The sequence below is a fragment of the Pseudorca crassidens genome, chromosome 19 (genome assembly GCF_039906515.1).
Source record: "Pseudorca crassidens isolate mPseCra1 chromosome 19, mPseCra1.hap1, whole genome shotgun sequence".
NCBI lineage: Eukaryota > Metazoa > Chordata > Mammalia > Artiodactyla > Delphinidae > Pseudorca > Pseudorca crassidens.
This window is the reverse complement of record NC_090314.1, coordinates 41590549-41612922: the sequence shown is the minus strand read 5'-3', so window position 1 is coordinate 41612922 and position 22374 is coordinate 41590549. Positions and strand designations below refer to the sequence as shown.

General features: G+C 50.9%; 2 protein-coding genes and 1 long non-coding RNA gene across 5 annotated transcripts in view; 1 reads left to right on the top strand and 2 right to left on the bottom strand.

Annotated features, from left to right (window-relative positions):
- Nucleotides 1-5869: 5869 nt before the first annotated feature.
- Nucleotides 5870-8299, bottom strand: HOXB2 (homeobox B2). Its single transcript, XM_067717602.1, has 2 exons — nucleotides 7738-8299; nucleotides 5870-6972 (listed from the first exon to the last, which is right to left on the bottom strand). Exons 1-2 carry the CDS (start codon nucleotides 8114-8116, stop codon nucleotides 6290-6292), a joined length of 1062 nt encoding a protein of 353 aa, XP_067573703.1. The 5' UTR covers nucleotides 8117-8299; the 3' UTR covers nucleotides 5870-6289.
- A 64-nt stretch (nucleotides 8300-8363) lies between these two features.
- On the top strand, nucleotides 8364-14349 carry LOC137213134 (uncharacterized). Of its 3 annotated transcripts, none has more exons than XR_010937797.1 (5): nucleotides 8364-9890; nucleotides 11596-11674; nucleotides 13134-13191; nucleotides 13606-13656; nucleotides 14224-14349. It is a non-coding gene; the product is annotated as an uncharacterized lncRNA (long non-coding RNA). The 3 variants fall into 3 exon arrangements; XR_010937796.1 differs by having other exon boundaries at nucleotides 14195-14333; XR_010937795.1 differs by lacking the exon at nucleotides 14224-14349 and having other exon boundaries at nucleotides 13606-13746.
- HOXB3 (homeobox B3) overlaps nucleotides 12087-22374 on the bottom strand; it is a 25028-nt gene continuing 14740 nt past the window's right edge. The window contains exons 2-4 of the mRNA XM_067717601.1: nucleotides 18871-18958; nucleotides 15293-15889; nucleotides 12087-14432 (exon numbers count right to left, since the gene is read on the bottom strand). Coding sequence (XP_067573702.1) covers nucleotides 13600-14432; nucleotides 15293-15740 — 1281 coding nt within the window. The 5' untranslated portion in view covers nucleotides 15741-15889; nucleotides 18871-18958 and the 3' untranslated portion in view covers nucleotides 12087-13599. The remainder of the gene's footprint in view (nucleotides 14433-15292; nucleotides 15890-18870; nucleotides 18959-22374) is intronic.

Here is a 22374-nt window from a genome sequence, read left to right as displayed (position 1 = left end):
GGCCAGAATACTTGGGTTCAAATCCTTGCTTGGCCATTCCTTAGCATTATGATCCTGGACAAGTTCCCCGGTTTCTCTGAATCTCAGCCTCAGAGAAGAAGAATGGGTTTAATACTGCTTACTTCACTGCATTGTTAGTAGGATTAAAGCAAACAAGAAAATATAAACCATAGAGAACTCTGTAAGTGTATGATATTGGCATTCCATGCACAGTCTGAAATAGTGAGTCAGTCTTCAGTTTTTTAATATAACTAGCATATTAAAATATGGAAATATGTGATAGGGAAATAGCACATGTGCTATGTATTTATGTAACATATCACCATATATTGTACAATATGTACTTTATCATATGCAAATTTCATTGAGAATCAGAAGGCTGGCTCCGTTTAGGCAAAGGATTTTCGTCCAAACTGAAGAGTTTTTTTGAAAAGTAAAGCCTACTATTGTATCATCTGTAACACATCTAAATGATTAAAACCGCAGCAGAAAGATTTCAGGTTGGGTATTAGCCAGAACTTCCTAACCTTCCAAATTTTGGAGAAAAGTTTTCTAGATGTTTTCTCTCTTCCCTTGAAGGGTTTAGCTTAGAAACTGTCCTTCCCAAGGTAGGGGTTGAACCTGACTTCTGTGATGGCAGAGTAGGATATAAACTTTCACCTGGAGGGAAAAGTAAGTCAGAGAGTCGGGATGTTTCTAAAAGGAAAGATTAGAGAAACATGAAGAATTGAAATAACTTTCTACTTAATTGGGTCTATCCAGGTATGGTGGTTGCAGCTAAACTACCCACGGTGGAGAACTTACTGAACACCCATCAAGGTGAATTTATATCTGAATGACTGTCCAGACTGTGATTTTTCTGTGGTGGTTGGGAATTAGAGAAGGTTTTAGGAAGGCACTTTTACTGTTGACTCTCCTCAGAGGAGGAAGCAGTTTGTTAGATCTCCTTCAGGCACCAGATATCTGCCTCACCACTGAGTATGGAGAGGGATGGGGGTGGGGGAGCAGGAGGGCCGAGCTGGGCTGGAGAGGTCAGTGGAGGATTTGGGCCACACCAGCCATAGCAGGTGAAAGGAATGATGTAGGGCCCGAGAGTCTCCTTTCTGCAAACTGAGGACATGTACTTGATAGACCATATTTCAGGAAGATGTACAGTGGGGCCAGTGAGTGTTTGTCAGAGACCTGGAGGAAAGGTGGGCAGGGGGTTCAGCAGAGCTCTTTAGGGAGACCCAGAATTTGTACCTATGCTCTGATACCCTAGCAACCAGATAAAACCTGACTACAGGGGACTTTTAAAGTCTAGTACACTGGGAATTCCCCGGAGGCCCAGCGGTTAGGACTCCATACTTCTGCTACAGAGGGCAGGGGATCGATCCCTGGTCCTGGTCCGGAAACTAAGATCCCACGTGCCTCGTGGAGTGCCCAAAATAAATAAATAAACATTTTAAAAAATAAATAAAGTCTAATACACCATGGCAAAGAAGTTTGGTGCCTCTTTTTGTATAAAACGTCCTACTCTTTTTCAAACAAGAGTAAACATAACCAAATGCTGGGGAAGGTGGCAGAGAATGAAAGCCAGGGGAAAACTTGGCTAGGACACTTTTTTTGGTTTTGTTTTGTTTTCATTTATTTTTATTTTTTTAATTAACTGTTTTTAAAAAGAAAAGTTTAATTAAAGACCAAGTTTAGTTCAGAAACAATGTTCATCAGGCAATAAATTAAGCACCCTGTGTAGTGGACCGGAAATTCTATTTCTCTGCTGCCTTTACAGGAGTAGCATCACAAAGGTGAAACTGGTAGCATGTGATGCTCAAGTACTTGGTTCACACCTTCCTGAGTGTCGTGTCTCCTGTACCCAGCTCAGGGCACATAGTGGATGCTCATTAAACACCAGGAGGAAGCGACTCTGGGGTCTTGATGGAGGAGTGAGAGTCAGCCTGCAGGATCCCGAGACTTAAAAGGGCCGACCCTTGAAATAAAGAACACTGTCTAGCTACAGATGGTTCAGAGCTCCCTGTATGATGCTTATTCTCCTCTCTTAGCCCATCGAAATTTGCATTCTTGGTCCTCCTACTGTGGGAAAATCCAGCATCGCTGAAGTGTTGTCCAAATACTACAAACTGCATCACATTAAATTGAAGAATGTCATTTCTGAAGCCACAGCAAAACTGGTAACACTTTTAACTACTTTATTGGGACTTTTTAGGACACTTCTTAATACTCATATTCATTGAATACCTGGCACCTGGCCCACAGCACTACAACCAGCTACATGCTTGTTGAAAAGATTTCTCTCCCTGCTTTTAAACAGTGATCGGGGCATGACTGTTTGTGTAAAGATACAAATTAAAATTTGTTAAAATGGCTGTACCAGATACTTGGGACGTGGGTTATCCTCAAACATCACAAGTCACCACCTCCATTTAAAAGCACATGATACCAGCCATAATAAATATGTGATACATTGTTTGTGAAGACTAATGAATATACTTTTGGCATATACTGATGCAGAGAACATTAGAGGCATTTAGTTCTTCCATTTATTTTATAGTTGGAGAAACTGAGGTCCAGAAAGGGGAAAGGACTTACCCAGGCGTAAGTTAAAAAAAAAAAATTAATGACTCATGGTTATCATGATTGCAAATAATTCCTCAATCTAACGGTCTTTTGCTTTCACCATAATATTAATGGGCCATTCTTCTTCAAAGAATGACTCACCAAGAGCAGGGCAGACTGACCAGCAGCTTTCAGGACTGCACTGAAGCCTTCCCACTCCAACCACAGCCAGTTTATAACCAGTCTGTGCTACATACCACTCAAGAGGAGTCCTGCCCCATCAGGATAGGATAAGTGAGCACAGCCACCTGGCACTGCCCTCTAACCTGCCATCACTGGGGGGTCTGCTGCCTTATCTGGGAAACCATCCTCTTCTCCTTCCTTCTCCATAGCCAGCCTGGAAAACTCAGGTTAAAGGGGATGACCCTAGAGTTGAAACAAGGAAAAGGAGCTAATTTGGAACACAGGCATCCTGAATCCTGGCCCCTTATGAATCCTGGATTGCCAGGCATTCCTTTGAATTTAAAATTGGTTGGGATAGAAAAGAGGAGTCATTTCCTTTTGGAAATACCTTGCCTCTTTGTTCTGCTCTGGTGGCATCAGAGATGGTGAGTTTCGTGAAACATGGGACAGAAGAAAGAGAGAGAGGCTGTGTGTTGCCTGTGAAAAGAGTTCTAACTCCTCTCTAATGATCAGTCAAGGGAAATGCTGGATCTCCTGATTCCCTGACTTGGTTGCTTCTCACCCCCAGGACACACAAAGTACCTAGATCTAAACAGGTAGATCGAGCCTTTCGTTGGGCCCTCCACTCACTTTGGCAGGGAGGATCAGGGAATGATGCAGCCTCAGGCAGGAGCTGAAATTCAGTGCCCTTTGGGCCACTGGTTTAGGTTGGGGTAGATTGCAAGGCAGTGGCCAGGTAAAGTGGGTCAAAAATTCCTAAGCATGGGAGGAAGGCAGGAAGAAAGGTGGCATTATGATCCAGCAGTACTTAAACTTTCATGTGCATATAGATTACTTGGGAATCTGCTGAATTGAGATTTTGATTCAGAAGATTTGGAGTGGGGCCTAAGATTCTGCATTTCTAACTATCCCACAGATACTGCTGATGCTGCTGGTCCATCAAGTCTCTTAGAGAACCGGAACCTCAGAGGCCCCTGAGTACTGCAGACCAAGCCGTGAATCCTCTCCAGCGGAGCAGACCCTGCATTTTTGGCATTGATCAAGGGTGCTCTCCTTTTGACCAAAGAAAGCTGGAAGGTGGGCAATCAGCAAGGTCCTTCTGATATTCTTGCTCTTTGCTACAGCTGAAAGAGCATTTTTAACTAGACCAAATTATCTAGTTTGGCTGTCCACAGAAATCAAAACCCCAGCTGAAATGTCTTTATTTTGTTGGCGTAGAGATAGCCATGTGCTGTGATTTTAAAGATGTTAAACACTGTCCATGGGCATATTTCATGGAGGAATAAACACACAGCCCAATGAGATGTATAGTGTGGTTTTAATATATTATATGTTCACTTATTTATGGGGAAAATAAACACACAAGCCAATAAGCTGTGTATTATTACTTTAATATATTGAATTTATTTCATACCTATATATTTTACGAGGGAAAATAAACTAATAAGATACATGATATCATTATTAATAACACATCTAATTGTTCTATATTAATTTACTTATGAAAGAAATAAGTGCAATTTAATGTGACATAACATTATTTAATGCAGGAGATGAATTCTATATTAAGACAGTTTAAGGGATTAAATTCCAGAGGAATAAGATGTGTGTGCTTCCCACACTGAGGGACCAGGTTAAAAAAATATGCAAGGGCCTGTCTAGTCCTATATGTCACGACCTATGTCGGCTCCTGGCTTTTCCTGACAGTTGTTGCCTCTCGGTGCCTGGTACTCCAAGTCCCCGTCCTGCTGGTTCAGGGGAAAGTCTGGGAGGCCTGGGAAATAAACTGCTTTTCAAGAACGGCAGCATCTGCTGGGGAGGTAGCCCTGCGGTGTCTGTTTCTGAGCCCGAGAAATATTAAATAAACCTAAGGAGGATGGATGGCTTTCCAGGGCCCTTTAAATCTCCACGTTCCCCGGAACAAACCAGGAGGCAGATGGGGCGATCGATCCTTGCTTCCCGCTTACCGGGTTTGCAAGAAGCCTGGCAAGGTGCGGTGGGGGGTAGGCGATAGTGTTGAGATGGCAAATGAACTTGTGGGCAAAGACAGGTACGTCTGCACTTGGAGAAAGCTCTGGCCGGGCATCAAATCCCAGAGCGAAGGATCAAAAGTCAGATTCGGCTACGCAGACCCGGGCCAACAAGATCCGTCGTTCGCCCCCTCCCACTCCCACCCCCTCGCGGACCCTCCGTCCATCTCGCGTCCTTAGCATCCGTTGGGCTGATTTTTTTAAACAATACAAAAACCAAAAGGAGGCTCCCTGGCTTCTTTTCTTCACTGGCATCTGGACGATCCGGACAGGCGAAGGTGGGTGCGGGGACGGTCCCCGGGGCTGGCCCCGCGCATCCCGAGGCGGCCGTCATGGCGGCCACAATCTCTTCCCTCGCCCTCCCTGCCGCCCGGCCCCAGCGCCATTTTGAGCATCTTCCTTGCTTTCCTGTCTCCCTCCCGCGTTCCTCGCTCCTCCTTCGCTGCCTGCAGGCCAAGCGCCTCCCAACGCAGCCCGGGCTTCCCGGGGCTTGTCGCCCGGCAGCTCTTCGGACGCTCCTCCCAACTCCAGGTGCCTTAGGGTGACTGAGGGGCCCGAAGAGCATTGGTGCCCGGACCCCGCTACATTTTCCACCCGGTCTCCTTTCTTGTCCACTTGGAGGACAGTTACCATCCCTGGGCACAGGCGCTGCTTCCCAAGAAAACTCCCGACCGCACTCCACTACTTGGCCCTGCCCACGACCCCAGGAGTCGGGTCCCCAGGCGTCCTGGGAAAAGCTCCTCCACCCCGCTTGGGGCAGAGGCGAGAAGCCTAGGAAACCCTAGGACCCCTCCCAATCTAGCTGAACCTCTGCGCCTCCCACCGCGACCCCGAAGCCTCTTCTCTTGGCACCCACTTCAGTCGGCAGCGCACCCTCTCCCCCTACCTTTATTTTTAAGCAGAGCCAAAGGTTATCTGTTACGGGGTGGCAACAAACGCCCACTCTCGTCAGAGCTGCGGGCGGCCAAATAGGACCCCTTTTGTACCATCCGGGCTTAGTCGGCCCAGGGCCAGACAAACCTGGCGCTGGTCCTGAGGGAGTGAGGGCCGGCCTAGGGGGTGCGGGGAGGAAAGGGGCTGGGTCCCAACACAAACACTCGTTTTCGTATCATAAAGACATTTATTTAATCTATGAAAATAATGTACAATAAATACTTTTCCCTTTTCCTATTATTAAAGAATTTTAATAAATAATCTACGATCTAAAACTTAAAAAAAAAGAGGAAAATAAGTTCCTCTAGTTCCTTTTAAGAAAGCACCCCCCCGCCACCGCGCCAGAGTTTAATTATTCCTGAGATTTCGTTGGAAGGACTCTACCAAACGGATTTTTTCTGTGTGATTTTTAAAAGACGCCCGAGTGCCCAATATTTTAAAGAGAGAAGAAAGGAAATGGATTAAACGGTAATTCAATAATACCTGAATTTTAGCAAAACACATAAAGAAGTCTACACGGCTTGGGGAGGGGATCCTCGGCAGCCGAGGGGGGCGGGGGTCGAGGGCCGGGAGGAGGAAGCGGGTTATTAGGAGAACTGCAGGTCGATGGCACAGAGGGTGCTGGTGAAGAAGTCCAGCTCTTCTTCGGAAAAGGGAACCGGGCTGTCAAGCGAGCCCTGGAGGCTGGGGGAGAGGCCTCCGGACAGCTGGAGACAGGAGTCGGCCGCGAAGAAGCTGAGGTCGGGCAGGAAAGGTGAATCCTGTCGCTCCGGGAAGACGTCTTCTGGCAACGGCTCCGACCCCAGCCCTCCCGCCCCGCGCAGCGCGCCGCCCGGCCTCCGCGCGCCCGCGTCCTCCACGCGAGCTGCCAAAGGCCGGGGTCCCGAGGCGCTAGGAGGCCCCGGCGCGACCTCGGGCGGGTGACAGCAGGCTTCCCGAACCGCCTGCGAGGCGGTGGGGCGGCCCGGGCTGGCCACGGGCTCCTCGGCGGGCTCGCCGGTGTCCTTCGGCGCGCCGGCGCAGGCTGGCTCCCCGTCGGGCGGCTCTCGGCGCTGCGTCTGCCGCTTGTGCTTCATGCGCCTATTCTGGAACCACACTTTGACCTGCCTCTCGGTGAGGTCCAGCAAGGCCGCTATCTCCACGCGGCGCGGCCGGCACAGGTACTTGTTAAAGTGGAATTCCTTCTCCAGCTCCAGCAACTGCGTGTTGGTGTAAGCAGTGCGCAGCCTGCGCGCCCCGCCGCCCGCGGCCTCCTGCAGTCCCGGCCCATCTGCAGGGAAAGCGGGCTGGGCGTCAACGCTGGCCGTGTCCTTAGCCCAACCTCGACTTGGTTGAAATAAAAACCACCCCATCAGCCCAAAACAATAGCAGCAGCACCCCCGCCCTTACCGCTTACCAAAGCGGCTCGCTCCCAAGGCTCTGGCCTTCTTTCCCGTCCCTGTCTCGCCTCCAGACTCGGCCCGGGTCAGGGCAAAGCATTCAGAGAGCCGCCCACGAGCCACGCATGGGGTAGGAAGCTGTTCCCTTTCTCCCCCAGAACCTCAGAGCCCCCTCCCAGGTCCTCTGAATGGACCCCTAATTTCGGCACTTTCCAACTCAGCCTGGGGAGAGGGTTCATAAAGAAAGATTGTTCCTCACCTCCTTTCCTCCCTAGCTCCCTAGGTCTCAAATTCTCCCTCTTCTCCTAGAGCTGGGGTAGATGGGACCGAATCTTTTCCTGCCTCCAGATTCGACCCCAGCCAACAACACTCCTCCACACAGATAAAGGTGAACCTCAATCAAATCCCTTTCTTCTAGCAGAAATAAAATGCTCTTCCCCAACCAGCTTCCAAAATCTGCTGTAGAAAGAAAAAAAAAAAAAAGTGCAGGCAGCGGCCAGGCCTGAACCCCAGCGGTCTTTTCTGCTTCCTCATCCCTGGAACCGACGGGGGCAAGGAACCCCAACAGGCTCGCCAGCTTTTCTACCTCCCCCATCGCTCCTTCTCCCCCTTTCTTTCTAGCTGCCCCTCACCCCATCCCTACCGCGCTTACCGACCTGCGGGCGATCCGACCCCGGAGGCCGGGACGGAGGAGGCGGCCGGGGGAGACGTGGCGGATTGGCTGGGTTTCTTGGCGGATTTCTTCTCTTTCATCCAGGGGAACTCAGGAGCCAGGGGGGCAGCGGGGAACGGCGGCGGCGGCAGAGCGGGCCCATCTTCAGCTCGCTTTTGGCTCCCGGGTCTCTGAAGGGTGGAGGCGCCGGGCTGGAGGCTGGGGAAGGTTTGCTCGAAAGGAGGAGGAGGAGGAATTAATGTCGACTCCTTGATTGATGAAGTTTGAAATGTGTCCAAGACAGCGGGGAAGGAAGTCAGACACTCGGCGAGCGATGGCTGGCTGTTTATAAACCCAATCTCCCTCTCAAATTCAAAATTCATGGCTTTCAATGGTGGGGGAGGGGGCCTGCTGGGGGGGCGTCAGGAGGGAGGATCGGAAGGGACCCCCCCTCCTGCCCCCCCCCCAGGTCTGTGTGATGGAGCGATTTTGGGAGGGGAAGATTTTGCTTTTTTTTTTTTTTTAATTTTGGGCCTTTATAATTGTATATTGCTGATAAATACAAGCGTATGGGGACTCTCTCTATTAAACCCAGGACTCCGGCGAAATTGCAGGGAATTCATGGTCACGGGACCGGCCTTGGCCAATCGCTTGTCTGGGCCTGGTGGAAAACAGAGAGCGTTATTTGCTTTAATTGATTCAAAAACTGTAGAGGACCATGACCTGGACACCATGAGCTCCCCAGTCCTACACTCCCTCTCCGCATGACTCACTTTCTCCAGAAAAGCTAAAGGAACCTTTTCCTCATCCCCTTCAGAGGATGGGAGGTTCTGGAATCCCAGGAAACAAGAGAACCTAAGGGAGAAATCGTCCTCTTCTGCAAATATTTTTAATAGAGTAAATTAAAGCTTTCTTTACAAGGCCAGCAGCATTCTCTTCCCCTCCCCCCCCCCAAAGAAGCTGAGTGAGGATCTCAATGTGAGAGGAAGAGGTAGTAAAAAGAGGCTTTCGCCTTTGGGAAAGGTCGGTGTTACCGCGCAGCAAGGAAGAGATTTGCAAGCATCAGCAGCTATCCCCAACCCACCCCCCAAAACAACAGATAAATCTTGGGAAATCGACAAGCACTCCTAGGCTGACACAGAGGGGTGAGAGAGATAGTGAGGGGCCCTTTTGCACCTCTGGCCTACATAGCTGTGTGGTCTCAGTTGCCTTCTCTGCCCAGCGTTTGCAGCACTACCCCTGCCCCTATGTCTACCTGCCTCCTCACCTGGAGGCATCTGCACTCCTATATGACACCCCCAACAGACAGGGTCTAAGATGCATATGCACCCACCCACTCAAGCCTCAAGCCTGTATCTGCATCTATATCCAGCAACAGGAACAAGAACCAAGGTAGCCACCGATTCAACTTAGAGAACTCTCAAACCTCAGGTCAATGTATGGGGTGGAGGTGGGGCTTTTCCCTCAAGGAATCCCCCTGCCATTTTTGCCATTGTATTAATTAATATCCCTGACAAGGTAGAATTCCCTAAACATGGAGGGGGTGAAAAAATAATGACTACTGAGACGATATTCCATTTCTGGCCCCTGGGGGGAATTGTTGTTGTTTATTTCTTTTCAGAGGATCAAGATAGTGTGAACTTTAGGGAGTGCTGTAATTTACGGGAGGGAAGGGATACAAGACTCAGGGCCCCAAGCAATCGGTGGGAAACTAGATCTCAAAACAGAAAATGAAAAGTCGATCTGGGGTAAGATTTTTAAATAAGTGGGTCAGAGGGACCGAGAGGAGATGAGGTGATCAATCTTAGCCCCCTGACAGCTCCCTCGGATGGCATCAAAGAATTTGGCTCTTTGGGAAAGCAGAGGGAACAGCCGAAATTCCACATCCCTTTAAAAGGCCTGGGGATGGGGGGTGCTAGCAAAAGAGAAGGGTGATTCTGGGAGAGCAGGGAAACAGATGGGAAATGGGGACAGAGGAAGGGCGCTGGGTTGGGTGGAAAGTTTGTCTGGAGAACTCCCACGGCTCTGGCCTCCCCTCCCCCTCCTTGCTTGCTGCCTCTTAGCAAGAAGGAGAAGGCTGGTTAGCAGAGAAATGGCATCTCGGCCGGGAGCTGGAACTAGAAACTTTCTGTCAATGTAACAGACGCGTGGGTGGTGGTGAGTATTCATCCGCGTGGGTGGTGGGTGAGTAAAAAAAGACAGAGAAATCTGAGGAAAAGGGTGGGGTGGAGGAGAGCCAGGAGGAAAAAAGGGGAGCTGGAGGCAAGGGCTGCAGGGCAGGGGGCGGCAAGCTCTGGAGGGTTCAGATCCAAGAGAGCTGCTCTGAAAAACTGGGCAAACTCGCCAGAGACGGTTAGTTGTGTCCAGCTCAGCTCCAAATAAAGTAATTTTTGCTACTTGGAGGAGGGGATGGGGGTGGGAGTGGGGAGTAGGCAGAGAAGAATCTGAAGAGTAGTTGTCTGGAAGTTGTGCAGTGAGGCCTGGGAGAGGGTTCTTCCTCCGGCCACCCCCTTGAAAAGCCCTGCAAGTTTTTCACAGCCTCTCCGGCTGGCTGCAGGGTTGAGCGCTTCTCTCCGCAACAACTCCGGCTGCCCCTGCAGGAAATACGGCTCTCTCTAACCCTGCTGACAGATTTTATGGCCAGATTAGAGAACAGCAGAACACTTGGGTGTTAAAAGGGACCAAGAGAACCTTCCTTCCCCGATACACCGCTTCCCTGCCCCCTTGCTGTGCTGTGAATCTTACAGCGCAGATATTTCCCCCTTCCCCAGATATTTTCCCCTTCCCCCTGCTTAGCTAGGGCCTGAAATCCCTCAGAAGGAAGGGTAGGGGACACCAAGCCAAGGCAGCCCTTATTTTTCTTGTTTGCAATGACAATTTCAAGCCAAGGCTCAGTTTTTCAAACTTGAGCTAAACTCTCTGACTTGGCCTGCCTTTCTCCTGCTAGATAAATAATCTATCCACTCAACCCCCAGAGCCAAACGCGGCGCTTCACCTAGTTACATCATTCAGAAGATGTTACTCAGGGAAGAGGAAGAGAGAGAGAAAGACAGAAAGAAAGAAAAACCCTTGAGCGTTATTTGATCCCAATCAAACTTTGCACGCTCTTATGCCTTCAAATTATAGCCTGACCCAATGCTAAATTGCTTGCTGGTTAGGTGAGCCTAGTCCAGTTAAAATCCTACTTGGTGGGGGGGGGGGGGGGAGTGTAGAATTCAGGTTGCTTTTTTATTGTTATTTATTGTTGCATAAAGACTGTAATTACTAACCTTGGACTGCCAGGATGCAACATAAAAATGAAAATCAGCTCTCGCTTTAAGGCTGAGGGCCTGGAACGATTCTCACCGACACGCCCCCCCCCCCCATCACTATCAACAAATATATGCTCCTAATTAAGCAATGCGGGCGCATCGCTTACAATCAGAATTATGCAACTCTTCAGCAAGCAGCCATCGCCTCTCTTTCAACGAATTAGCTCCATATTTCAGCCTGTCTCCTCGCTCTTATCGGCTCCAGCGACGCGGCAGTGACATTTCATCTTTGACAGACTCTCTCTATCCTCGCTCCAATGTGATAAAAGTTTTATGGAACCACGACTAAGAAATGAAGTTTTCCCAAGGATCGTGGAAACAGAGCAGCACATTAGCCTGGGGACCATTTTATTTACGCTTGGATCCAACAGCTTCTCCTACCCTCCTCCTCTCCCCTTTCCCTGGCAGTGGAAATCAAACACGCCTCCTCTCCCTCCGCCCTGAGTTTTATTTAGTGATTTAATTTCACTTTAGTTTTAAGGTTTGACCTGAGAAGTCTAGGCCTCAGATTTTTTTTTTAGATTAATCATTTTCCTTTGTTTTCATTTTAGACCCAATGGTGGTTGGGCTTCGGGTCACGTGACGACTTCTTTGTCGCTCCGGAAGAGAACTGTGAAGTTTAGGTTGCGTGTAAGAAGCAGTAATGGGCCAGGTTTTTGTTGTTGTCCATAGGGTGGGGTGGGGTGGAGGGGGTGGGGGGGCGGTGAGGAAGTTGTGGCCAAAGAAGCAAAAAGACAAAAGACCAATCAATGAGAAAAACTGAGAGGCAAAGAAGCCAAACAGAAAGATGGAGAGGGAGCGCCCAAGTCTCCTGTCCCCCCAAACTTGTTACTTAAATCTTAGCTAAAGAACTTGGCAGAATGTTCCAAGCTTGCGTGAGAAAAACCAAATAAACCTGAGACACAGATGGGGGAGGTAGGGGCCTGAGCAGGGGAATAAAAAGGCCAGGATAGGGTCTTCACCATTCTTCCCTTGGGGGAAATCTGGCAGTCAGCAGCCTGCTGCTCTGCTATCTAAATTGGACCACCAGGACAAGATAAAATTGATAACAGAAAGTTTATTCAAGAATTGTTTGACAGACAACCCTTTTAAGTAAGGAAAAAAGTAACTACAGAAGAACAAAGAAAGTTCCAAGAGGGAATTAACTCTAATTCTACAAATTCAGGACTATACAGTGACAATTAGGAGCTGAGTTCATGCCTTTTAGAACTAATTACAATTGCTCATAAGTACGAGTTTAACATAAATCTACAGCTCTTTTCTAGAGTACAATATAACTAAAATAGCTGGTTTTACATGACAGGGAACACAACATCCTTTATAACAAGTAAATACTAAAAAAAAGTACAATTTTTTCCTTTTTCCTCATATAAATACATAATGTAGGGGGATAAATAATACAAAAAAGGAAAATATTTTAACAGGCTATAACCAATAAATATATATGAAAATGTTCACTAGAACACACACTTTTTGAGCAATGCTGGACTCCTGCAGGCCCAGGCATCTCTCACAGTTGTTTTTATATCCATTAAAATGTAAACTCTAAGTGCAACAAAAGTGTCCTGTCCCGGTTGAGCAAGGCACACAGGCCCAGCTGCAGACCCCGCCTGGGACAGACAGTTTGTTAAAATATACCCTGTTTTCACGTTAAGTCAAGAGAGCAACGGAAGAAAAGAAAAGTGTAGAACCTCGTGTCACCGACTGCTTTCTGTGGAGAGAGGGGGATGGACCTGGAGCTGAGATGCGAAGCAGCAGAATGGGCAAACCTTCAGTCCTGACAACTTGCCTGCCCTCACCTCCCAGCTTTGCCATAAAAGAAAATATATATATATATATATTTATAATATAGACAGCTCTGACTTTCAGGATCTCTCACCATCCCTGAGCCCTCTGTAGACTGTAATTGATGGGGGCGGGGTATAGATATTAATGTCCTAGAGCAGGAAAAGTGTGGGACTAGAAATGGAGGGAGTGCCCAATCAACCTCAAATCGATTGACAGAAATTTGAGGATTCAGGGAAGTGGGAGGGGTACGTGCTTTGTGCCCTTGGTTTTGAAATGTGTTTTAATTTTTTTTTTAAAAAAGGAGAATTGCCAGGAAAAAAAAAATCAAGATTTGGGGGAATTACCCACATAGATGTAAGGTAAGTTGGTTGGTTGGCTGGTGATGGCCTAGCCATCTTGTCTGTTTTTTAAAATGTGCTTCTCTGCGTTGTTTCCCTATCTCCTCTTTCTCTACCCCACTCTCGAGGGTGAAATTCCAACTGGGTATTGCTGGAGGCCTAGGATTGATAGGGTCATCTCCAATCTGCTGTAGATTCCTTTCCAATGGGTGGGCAGGCGGACTTAACAAGAGCTGCAGGACTTAAAAAAGCAACTTCTCAGGCCAGGAGAATGGGAAGGAACTCCACGCCCTTTCTTCCCGGGAAGCCTGGCTGCCACCTCCCTGCCTCTCTTTTCAGACCTCCAGGCTGTCCCGCAGAACTCCACAGCCCCCGCCCTTCCTGGGTCTCCCCCACCCCAGGACCTGCCCCTCAGCCCTCCCTCTTCCATCACAGGTGTGTTAACTTGGGCGCTTCTTGGATTCTACCCTGAGGAGGAGGCGCATGGTGAGAAGAGAGGTCTGTGTAGGTGGGGTGGGGGTCGCAGGGTCCGTGATGCTGGCTGGGGGCCATAGGAAGCGCCCCGTTGTAGTCCAGGTTCCCCGAGGGGTGGTGGGAAAGGTGGTTGAGGCCGTAGAGGGAGGGGCCGGCAGAGGGCGGCAGCGGATCCGCGTAGCCGCCCCCGCCCACGTACACCGGGCTGCCCTGCATGGTGGGCGTCCCGTAGGCGCCCCCGTTGGCTTGGAGGACATGAGGCTCATAATCGGGCGCCGGGGTCGGGGGGTACTTCTGAGGGGCGCCGCAGCCTTTGAGGGGGGGCTGGTAGTTGGAGGGCAGCGCATAGGCATTCTGGTGGGCTTTGCCGAAGGCGGGCGGGGACGGGCTCTCGTAGCTGGGGGTCATGGAATGCAAGGCGTTCATGAAGCCGGCCGTGGACTGCATGGGCTGCGGGGGGCTGCCAGCGGGGGAGGGGCCCCCCGAAGACGAGGCCAGGCCCTTGGCCTTCTGGTCCTTCTTGTACTTCATGCGCCTGTTCTGGAACCAGATCTTGATTTGCCGCTCGCTGAGGTTCAGCAGGTTGGCCATCTCCACGCGGCGCGGCCGGCACAGGTAGCGGTTGAAGTGGAACTCCTTCTCCAGCTCCACCAGCTGCGCGCTAGTGTACGCCGTCCGCGCCCGTTTGGACGCCGCCGAACCCGGGGGGCTCTTGTCCCCTCCCCCGCCGCCGCCCCCGCCACCGCCACTGCCTCCGCCGCCGCCGCCGCCGCCGCCGCAGCCCTCTGCTGGATCCGAGGGGGAGGGGTGGGAAGGGGAGAAAATGAAATAAAAGATAATTACTGAACACGCCGAAATTGAATGCATCGTTTCTTAATAAATCCAGGCCTGGACTCGGAGCGCCCGCCGCCCTCCCCTTCGCGTCCCCGCCGCCTCCTCTCCACTGCCCCCCCACCCGCCCGTCGCATTAGCGGACACTCTATAATAGTGGCATTTATTAAGAGACCTGTTCGCCTCTCGCTGCCCCAGCTTATGAAAATTTGATCATGTCACGCAGACAGAGCCGCATGGCCATTTATTTAGGCCTGGATTTTCTCGCGCACACTTCCTCCCCCTTATTCCCAGTTCCAGGTGTGGAAGACACTCCTCCCACCCCCACCCCCACCCCGCCCGGTCCTGTGGACCCGGCAGGTGCCTGAGGAGAATCCCGGGGGGGGGGGGGAGTCTGGACATTCTGGGCAGGGCGCGGAAATGTGGGGCGAAGAGGCTGTAGTGCCTGGAGGCCGGGACCCCGGGCCGCCCAAGCGAGTGATTAATGCCCACAGTAATCATCCTTAATAATAATCAATCGTTGACGACTCTGCGTCTACTGGCAGCGTCTGACTCTGCGGCCTTGCGAACGGCTGAGGCCGAGCACCTGGACTTCTGGACCTCTCAGAAGCTCAGGTGGAGGGGGCTGGAGGGAGAGGGTGTTGGCGGGGTCAGGGGTCATCAGGTGGTGGGGGGTACGGGGAAATGCGCCGCTAACGCCGCCACCTGATATTGTTCCCAGGCCGCCGCCTGGGCGCCTAGGGGCTGGGTGCTAGAATAACAGTGACATTCCTGGCCTGGACAAACGCTGACGACGAGGAAGCCAGAGAGCCGGTACCTGTGCCAGGGGAGATGTTTTTCAGCTTGGACGTTTGCCTCGACTCTTTCATCCAGGGGAATATCTGTTTGGTGAGGGTGGAGTTGGAGCCGGGACCGCACTTGGGGGGGCCGCTTTTGCTGGGGCCACCCCCGTTACTGCTGTTGCTAGTGGTACTGGTAGGTGCAGCGCTGGGCGGGGGTGAGCCGGGCGGGGCGGGCAGGGGCTCGGGGGCCAGGCCGGGCCTCATGCAGCTGCCGTTGAGCTCCTTGCTCTTGGCGTGCGGGGCGGCGTTGCCCAGGGACTGCAGCGAGCACGCTGAGCGCTGGTAGTCACCCTCCAGGTGCGTGGCGGCCTGGAAGGGGGGTTGAGGGGGACCGTCGTAGCCGAAGCCATTGCTGCCAGGGTACGAGGAGTAGCCTCCGAAGAGTGCGGCCGCAGCGTTGTCGTAGTAGGTGGCTTTCTGCATCGCTGGGCGAGGCCCGGGCGGTGGGTGGCAACTTGCAAGGGCTTGATACCCTCACGACCGGACATTGGCACCCCTGGGGTCACGTGGCTCGTCGGACCCCCCTCCCCTTTCCGCCCCCCTCCTCCCGGGGTCTGTTCGTAGCGGTTGACCTGCGGGGTGAGAGAAGAGACACAGGGGGAGAAGAGGACTGGGGCTCGAATCCATCTTAGGAACTGAAAAGGGAACTGACATCAATAGGGTTTTTCTACTCCCCCACCCAACATCTTCACAGCAGATGCTGAGGCCACTTCCTTGACCTGAAATGGATTTTTCTTATTGCAACGCTTTAATTTTAAAAGAAAAAGCTACCAGTTTTCATTTCCACTCAAAAAATAAGGACTCTACTCCTTTGGGGACTGCCTAGATATAGAATCTTACTATTGCAAGGGACATTGCTTCTCTCCTGCCTGAACACTAGCCCCTGACCTCTCCTCTTCCCTCCTTCTACACCACCCCCCCAATCTGGGATAGGTGTGTGTGTGGGGGGGGTTGCAGACTCCAAAATAAAAGCATCATCAACACCGTCCTCTGAGCTGAGAGGCCTCCTGCCTCTGCCTCCATCTAGGTTCCTTTCATCCAGGGTCTAGCCTGGAGAAAAAACTGAGTATCTCTGAAAGAGGCAGGAGGGAGAAGCAAGTTGAGCAGGGAACCTTCTGGTGTGAGGGATACTCTCCTTCCCCTCCCACCTCACGAAGACTGCAGCCTAACCTAGAAACTTCCTGAAGATTTTTAACCTGCAGAGCCAGTGGCACTGAGCCTCCTCCATGGCCTTGCTGCAGGTACCAACACCTCCAGTCTGAGTCTTTTCTAGCCAAGTCTGGGACCCCACAGCCAGCAGCCCCCATGGGGCCCCCAAATGGAACAGGATTGTTTTCCTGGCGGGGCTGGTTGGTGCTGTGACCATTTGGCCCAGGTCTCCCCCCACCCTCTGTTTTTTTTTTCATCAGGCTTAATTTTTTCCCCACCCTTTTCTTGACAGTCTGTTTCCTTTGATTTTTCTAAAGAAGAAAAGAAGAAAGAAATTGGATAACTGCTGGACTTCTCCTGAGAGATGGGAAAGTGCTTTCTAAAACAGAAAATTTTTTCCCTAGGAAAAAAGGAAGTAAACAAAGCAACGTGAACAATATTATCCTCTGGGTTGGAAACTGGGTGCCCCTGTTTACTGAAGTTCTCTGAGGCCAAAAAAAAAATGATTATTTTAATGCAGGCTTTTAAAAGTGTGCTGGAAAAATAAAGGTTCAAGCTGTCACAGGATCTTGTGTATTTCTTCTGAAACTTCTGACTGCATCCCCCCATCTATCTTACCAACCCCTCACCATCACTTTTCATAAAATCTTCAGACTGACCCTCTCTTCTGACATATGAGTTTGGACTACTTAAATCTCATTCAGCCCAGCTGGTCAACTCCAAAGAAAACTAAAAATAGGAAAATAAAACAAAAAAGGAGTGCAGGTGAAGGAAATCCCCCCCACACATAAACCCCCTTCTTAATGGCACAGATTTATACTCAAAAGGGAGCCGGGTAGCCCTGAGTTCTGATTGGGTTCTGGGAAGAATTTGTTTCTGGGAAACACGCATGGGTCTGCAAAGCAGCAGGTCCTTCCAGGGAGGAGAACTGGAGTTCAATTGACCAGGCTGACCCAATCCCTTTATTATTATTACCATTAGCCTCTGATGATTTAACCAAAATTAGCTTCGGAGCAGCCCTGGCTGAAGGGGGAATTAATTAACAGGCATCAGTTGAGTTTGTTATTAATAGATAGGAGAATGAAATAAAACTGTTGGAGGGGGTTGGCTGGCTGGGCCCTGGCTTTATTTAGTCTAAATGATTGTTACAGCAGTAATGATGATGATGATGATGATGATAAAACAATAATTTGACTAGACGCCTGGGGCTGAAATTCCTGTCGCTCCCCCTGCAATAAACTCGCAAACCATCGCAGGACCGAGGCCAGGAGAGTGTGGGAAGCAAGAAGCCAGCGACGTGATAGGAAAGAATGGAGACTCCGCTGGCGGCGAGAAAGGGCCGGGAAGGTTTGCGGACCGAGTTAGCCCCTGGCTGCCGCCGCCGGGCTGTCTCGGCTGCTGCTGCCGCGGTGGCTGGCGATGAGCTATGTTGTCCCAAGGAGGCGAAGAGAAAGCGTTCAGGACACGGAAACGGTTAGCAGCGGCAGGTTCCAAGCACAGCCGGCCGAGGGCCGAGCCCTAGGGCAGCAGCAAGTTTGGGCGCTGGAGGTAACCGAATTAAAAGGCATCTTAGCAACTCCGCACCGGGACTTTGCCAGGCCACACTCGGCTGGAGGGCGCAGAGGCCTGGCTGATGGGACAGTGAAAAGAGGGAAAGGTGCCGAGGGGATCCGAGATCTGGGGATCCAGGAAAAGGGGGGGTGGGGAGCAGCTCTACCAAGCCAAACATGTCTATTTCCCTTGCCTCCATGTTGGAAAAATCCAGGCTCCATATGGCTTCTCGGGAGAAAGGGAGGGAGGGAAGGAGACGTGGCTCCCGGCTTCCCCCCAGGGTCTCGCTGAAGAAGGGCGGTGAGCCACCCCAAGAAACCCACCTTTCCAGGCACACCCCCGAAATCCTGGGAGAGTAACAATAGCTGGGAAGCCCTGGGAGAGGGGATAGGCCACCTTCCAGGACTTAAAAAAAAAAAAAAAAAGGAAGAAAAATAAAACAACAAAAAAGGAAAAGAGAAAAAGATGAGGCTCTTCTTAGCAGCGGGGCAAAAATTCAGCCCTGATCTGACTGCTTAAAGAAAAGAGAAGAGAAAAGGAGAGAAGCAGGAAGAGAGAGGGAGAGAGAGAGAGGGAGAGGGAGAGAGGGAGGGAGGGAGTGAGAGAGAGAGAGAGGGAGAGAAAGAGGGAGGGAGGGAGGGAGAGAGAGAGAGGGAGAGAGAGAGGGAGAGGGAGAGAGGGAGAGGGAGAGAGACAGAGAGAGAGAGAGAGAGAGAGAGAGAGTCGCTGCGTGGAAGGAAGCTTAAAGCTTGTGAACTCTTCTTGAACCGAGATTGGAGTCATATGGGCCATAAATCATTGAGACATACTCTCCGCCATTCACAAACTGATAGCCTATTTCAGTCCAGCTTACCTTAGCCACCGATGAGGGGAGAACAGGCAGACATAATATATATTCACATCGAGCCCCAGCGCGAGCGGCAGGCGAGAAATCTCCCCTCCTTGAAGGCAAAGGAAAAAAAGACCACTGTTTAAAGCGGCGTCGCCCCCCTCCCCAATAGCCACCCCGGCTGGGGAGTCTGAGGGGCAGACCGGCCGGAGGAGCCGCGCGGCGTCCGCTTCAATTCACTCGGCTTAGGAGCGGGGGTGCGCAGGAGGGAGGGGGTGGGGGAGCGGGAAAAAAATAGAAGAAGACCAAAAGGTGCTCGGGCGGCTCAGCTCGCTGAGAATCCAGCTCCGGGCTCCGGCACGGCCAAGCCGCCACAGTGTGGTTGCCCTATAAGACTGGTACGCCCTACTCTCTGTAACAATGGCCTCTGCTTTTGCACAGGGAAAAAAACCACACAGACACACACACTCACACACTCACTCACTCACACACACACAAGCTCACACACACCCCCACCTCTCCCCCTTTAGCAAGCTTAGATGCCTGATAAGGAAGGAAGGTGATGGTGGTGATGGGAGAGGGGGAACATTTTGAACCCCCCCCCAATTTAAAAAAAAAAAGAGTGAGAAAGGAAAGGAGGTAGAGGTTTTGAGTTTTGTTTTCGTTTTTTAAGAACAGGTAAATTTTTAAATTCAGATTTTGGCGGGGGAGGAAGAGGAGCGCAAAGATAAGGCAAAGCCCGTGGAGTTCACAGCTCCCCCCAGCACCACTAGTAAACCCTTCCTCTAATTGGAGAAGTAGCTTGGGAGGCCCTGGGGGGGGGCGTTTCCTGGGTGCCCCTCTGCATTCATTCGCAGTGGGAACACTGGGACTTTTTTTTTTTTTTTTAAAGTAGTTTCACTCTTGCGGGACTGGTGGCTGCGTCTCTGGCCCTCTGGCTCTGTCTCCCTCCTTCCGAGTCTCCCATAGTCTCCCAGTCTCTGTTTCTTCTCTCCCCCACACCCTCTCTATTCCTCCTCTCTCCCGGCAAATCTCCTGGCCCAGTTTCCAACCTGTAGGGGGGGGTGGGGAGCCAGACCTCTCTTTTCTTTTTAACAGACCCCCCCCCAATTTGAGAGCAGACAACAAGCGGTGAGTGATTATTTTAAAAATCCAGACCATCTTGTAGGGGGAGGGGGGTTGAGGAGAGGGTGACAAAAGGAGGACCTTGTGTTTAGCTTGAGTTCCAGACACGGCTGCCAATAGAGAGGCTGTAAGAACTGCATGAAGAAGTTTCTGTTGAGATTCTCACCTCTGGAAGGGCAGAAGGGGCTAAGAGGTGATAAGGGCATTTGTACTTCTAAGAAGATGAGAAGAACCCGCAAAATGGCTTAATTTTAAATGCACTGGCAGAAGAGATGGAGGATAGTTATTTATATTATTATTATTCAGAACAAACCTGTTAATTTCTCTTAGCTCTACAAGATTTAGGACTCTTGGAACAGGTGAGGAAGACTACAAAAGCTCAACTTTTCTTCGAGTGTGTTTTACAAGGGCAGGAAAAGGCGAGGAGGCCTGTAGGAGGAAGACAGGAGGCAAGAATGTAGGTGTCTGCAGATTTGGGGTGGGGGTGGGGAAGAGCCGTTCCTGGAGGAGGAAAAAGACAAAAAGAGCACCAGGACTTTTCCAAAAGCAGGAGTGTCTGCAACTCTGCCGAACTGCTGACTCGGGCTTAGAGGATAAAATAGAAGGCCGACAGTCTCTCTATTCTACAAAGGCAGCTTGGAAAACTTGTTCTCTTAACTTCTCCGTAGACAGAGCCAGCCACTACCTTGTGACATCCTGGTTAGAATCCTTGGCTTTTGCCTTCTCCCATCTGGATGCACCAGGAGAGAAGGGACTGGGAGAACAAAGGTGAGAGATGGTTTCCAGCTATTGTCTCCCCTCCAGGAGAGGGTGGCTGTGTCTGGCAAAGCTTCCCTCACACCCCATAGCTCCCCACTCACAGGCTTTTCTTTGGGCTGAGAAAGGGTCCTACTATCTACTCTCCTACTCTCGTAGGGGGTGGTCCCTGGCTCCCTCCGGCCCCCACTTCTTTCAGGCCCACTAAATCAGGCTTCGTGGGCTGCAGCAGCCAGCTTCCTGGGGCCCTGCTGAATGGGGGTGGAGGGGGGGACCCATGGCCTCTCTACCCTCTAGCAAGGAACTGCATGAAGAGTCTCCCACTGTGATGTCCTGAGGATCCTGCCGCCTGCCTAGAGAGTTGGTGGCTGAGGGAAGTGTGGTGGGGAGGTGAAGACGGAAGGTGGAAGCCATTTTCTGTATTTATTAATAGTATCAAGGAAAGAAAATGCCCAAGCCAGACCCAGTTCTGGTGCTTAAGCCAGGACCCTCAGAGAAAGCAGTCAGGGCTACAAAGAATCTGTCCTGAGATCTCTGGACCCTGGTTAGAGACCTGCTGGATTGGACCTTATGTAGCTTTGGGCCTGGTGGGTCAGGGACTCGCCCATGGCGGCTTCTAGAGGCTTTTAGAGAACAGCACCTTTGGGTCTTTTCCTCCCCAAATTAAAAAGTCAAGAGTGTACCTCAGACCCTCCAACTCTCCCAGCTGTTTCTACCACTAGCTAGAGAAGGTCATCGTGAAATTAAGAGAAGAGGAGGACCTGTTCACTTGTGGGACTGCACAGCTTTGCCCCAAGGAATAAAGAGAGCCCAGGGGGCACACAACTAGCTGCGGGCCTGCAGGAGGATCGGCCTGAAGCTGAGCTGAGGGGAGAGGACTTTTCCAGAGACAGCAGTGGACGCCTCCCCACTCGGAGCTTCAACTCATGTGGTCCCCTCTGGCTACACAAGGAGGTGGGGTGCAGTGGGGCAGGAGCAAAAAGGAGGGCTGGGAGCAAGAGAGCTAACCTGGAGAAGATTTTCAGAGCACACATACCCCCAAATGTGGTAGGAAATGGGGTGGGGGCTTCTTAAGGAATTCTGAGAGCAGAGCCCATTCGAAATGCTTGCGACGCAATTAGATCCCCGTTCGGTTTCTTTCCTGCCTTTTTTATCCCTTTCTCGGAGATTTCTGGCTGGCCAATTGCCCCTGTTTGGGGCTGGGAAGGTGGCGGGTGGATGGTAGAACTGGCAGCCCCAGGACACCCATTTTGTTTGCGGTGTTGCTGCAGGCTAGGGACCTTCCAAACTTCAGGGGATAGGGCAGGGGCAGTAAGGAGCCTGGGCAGGGACCTTGGGGTGGGAAACACCAGAGGGGTCTGAGGGAAGACTTTGAGGTCTGGAAAAAGGAGGAGAGAGGGATTTATCACCCCTGACAGTGAAGTCATGATTTAGGCACAGACTAGAGAGAGGAGAGGGAACGATCTCTTCCTGGATTCAAGGAAGGAAACTTGAGCACCTTACCATGTGTGAAAGACAGAGAGGGAGAGAAAATGAAAAAGAAAAATTGAGAGAAAGATTAAGACACAGATAACTTACTGTAATCTAATAAGGGCAGAAATTAATAATAAAGGCAAAAATCAGAGAAAATGTCCCCCTTCATAGACA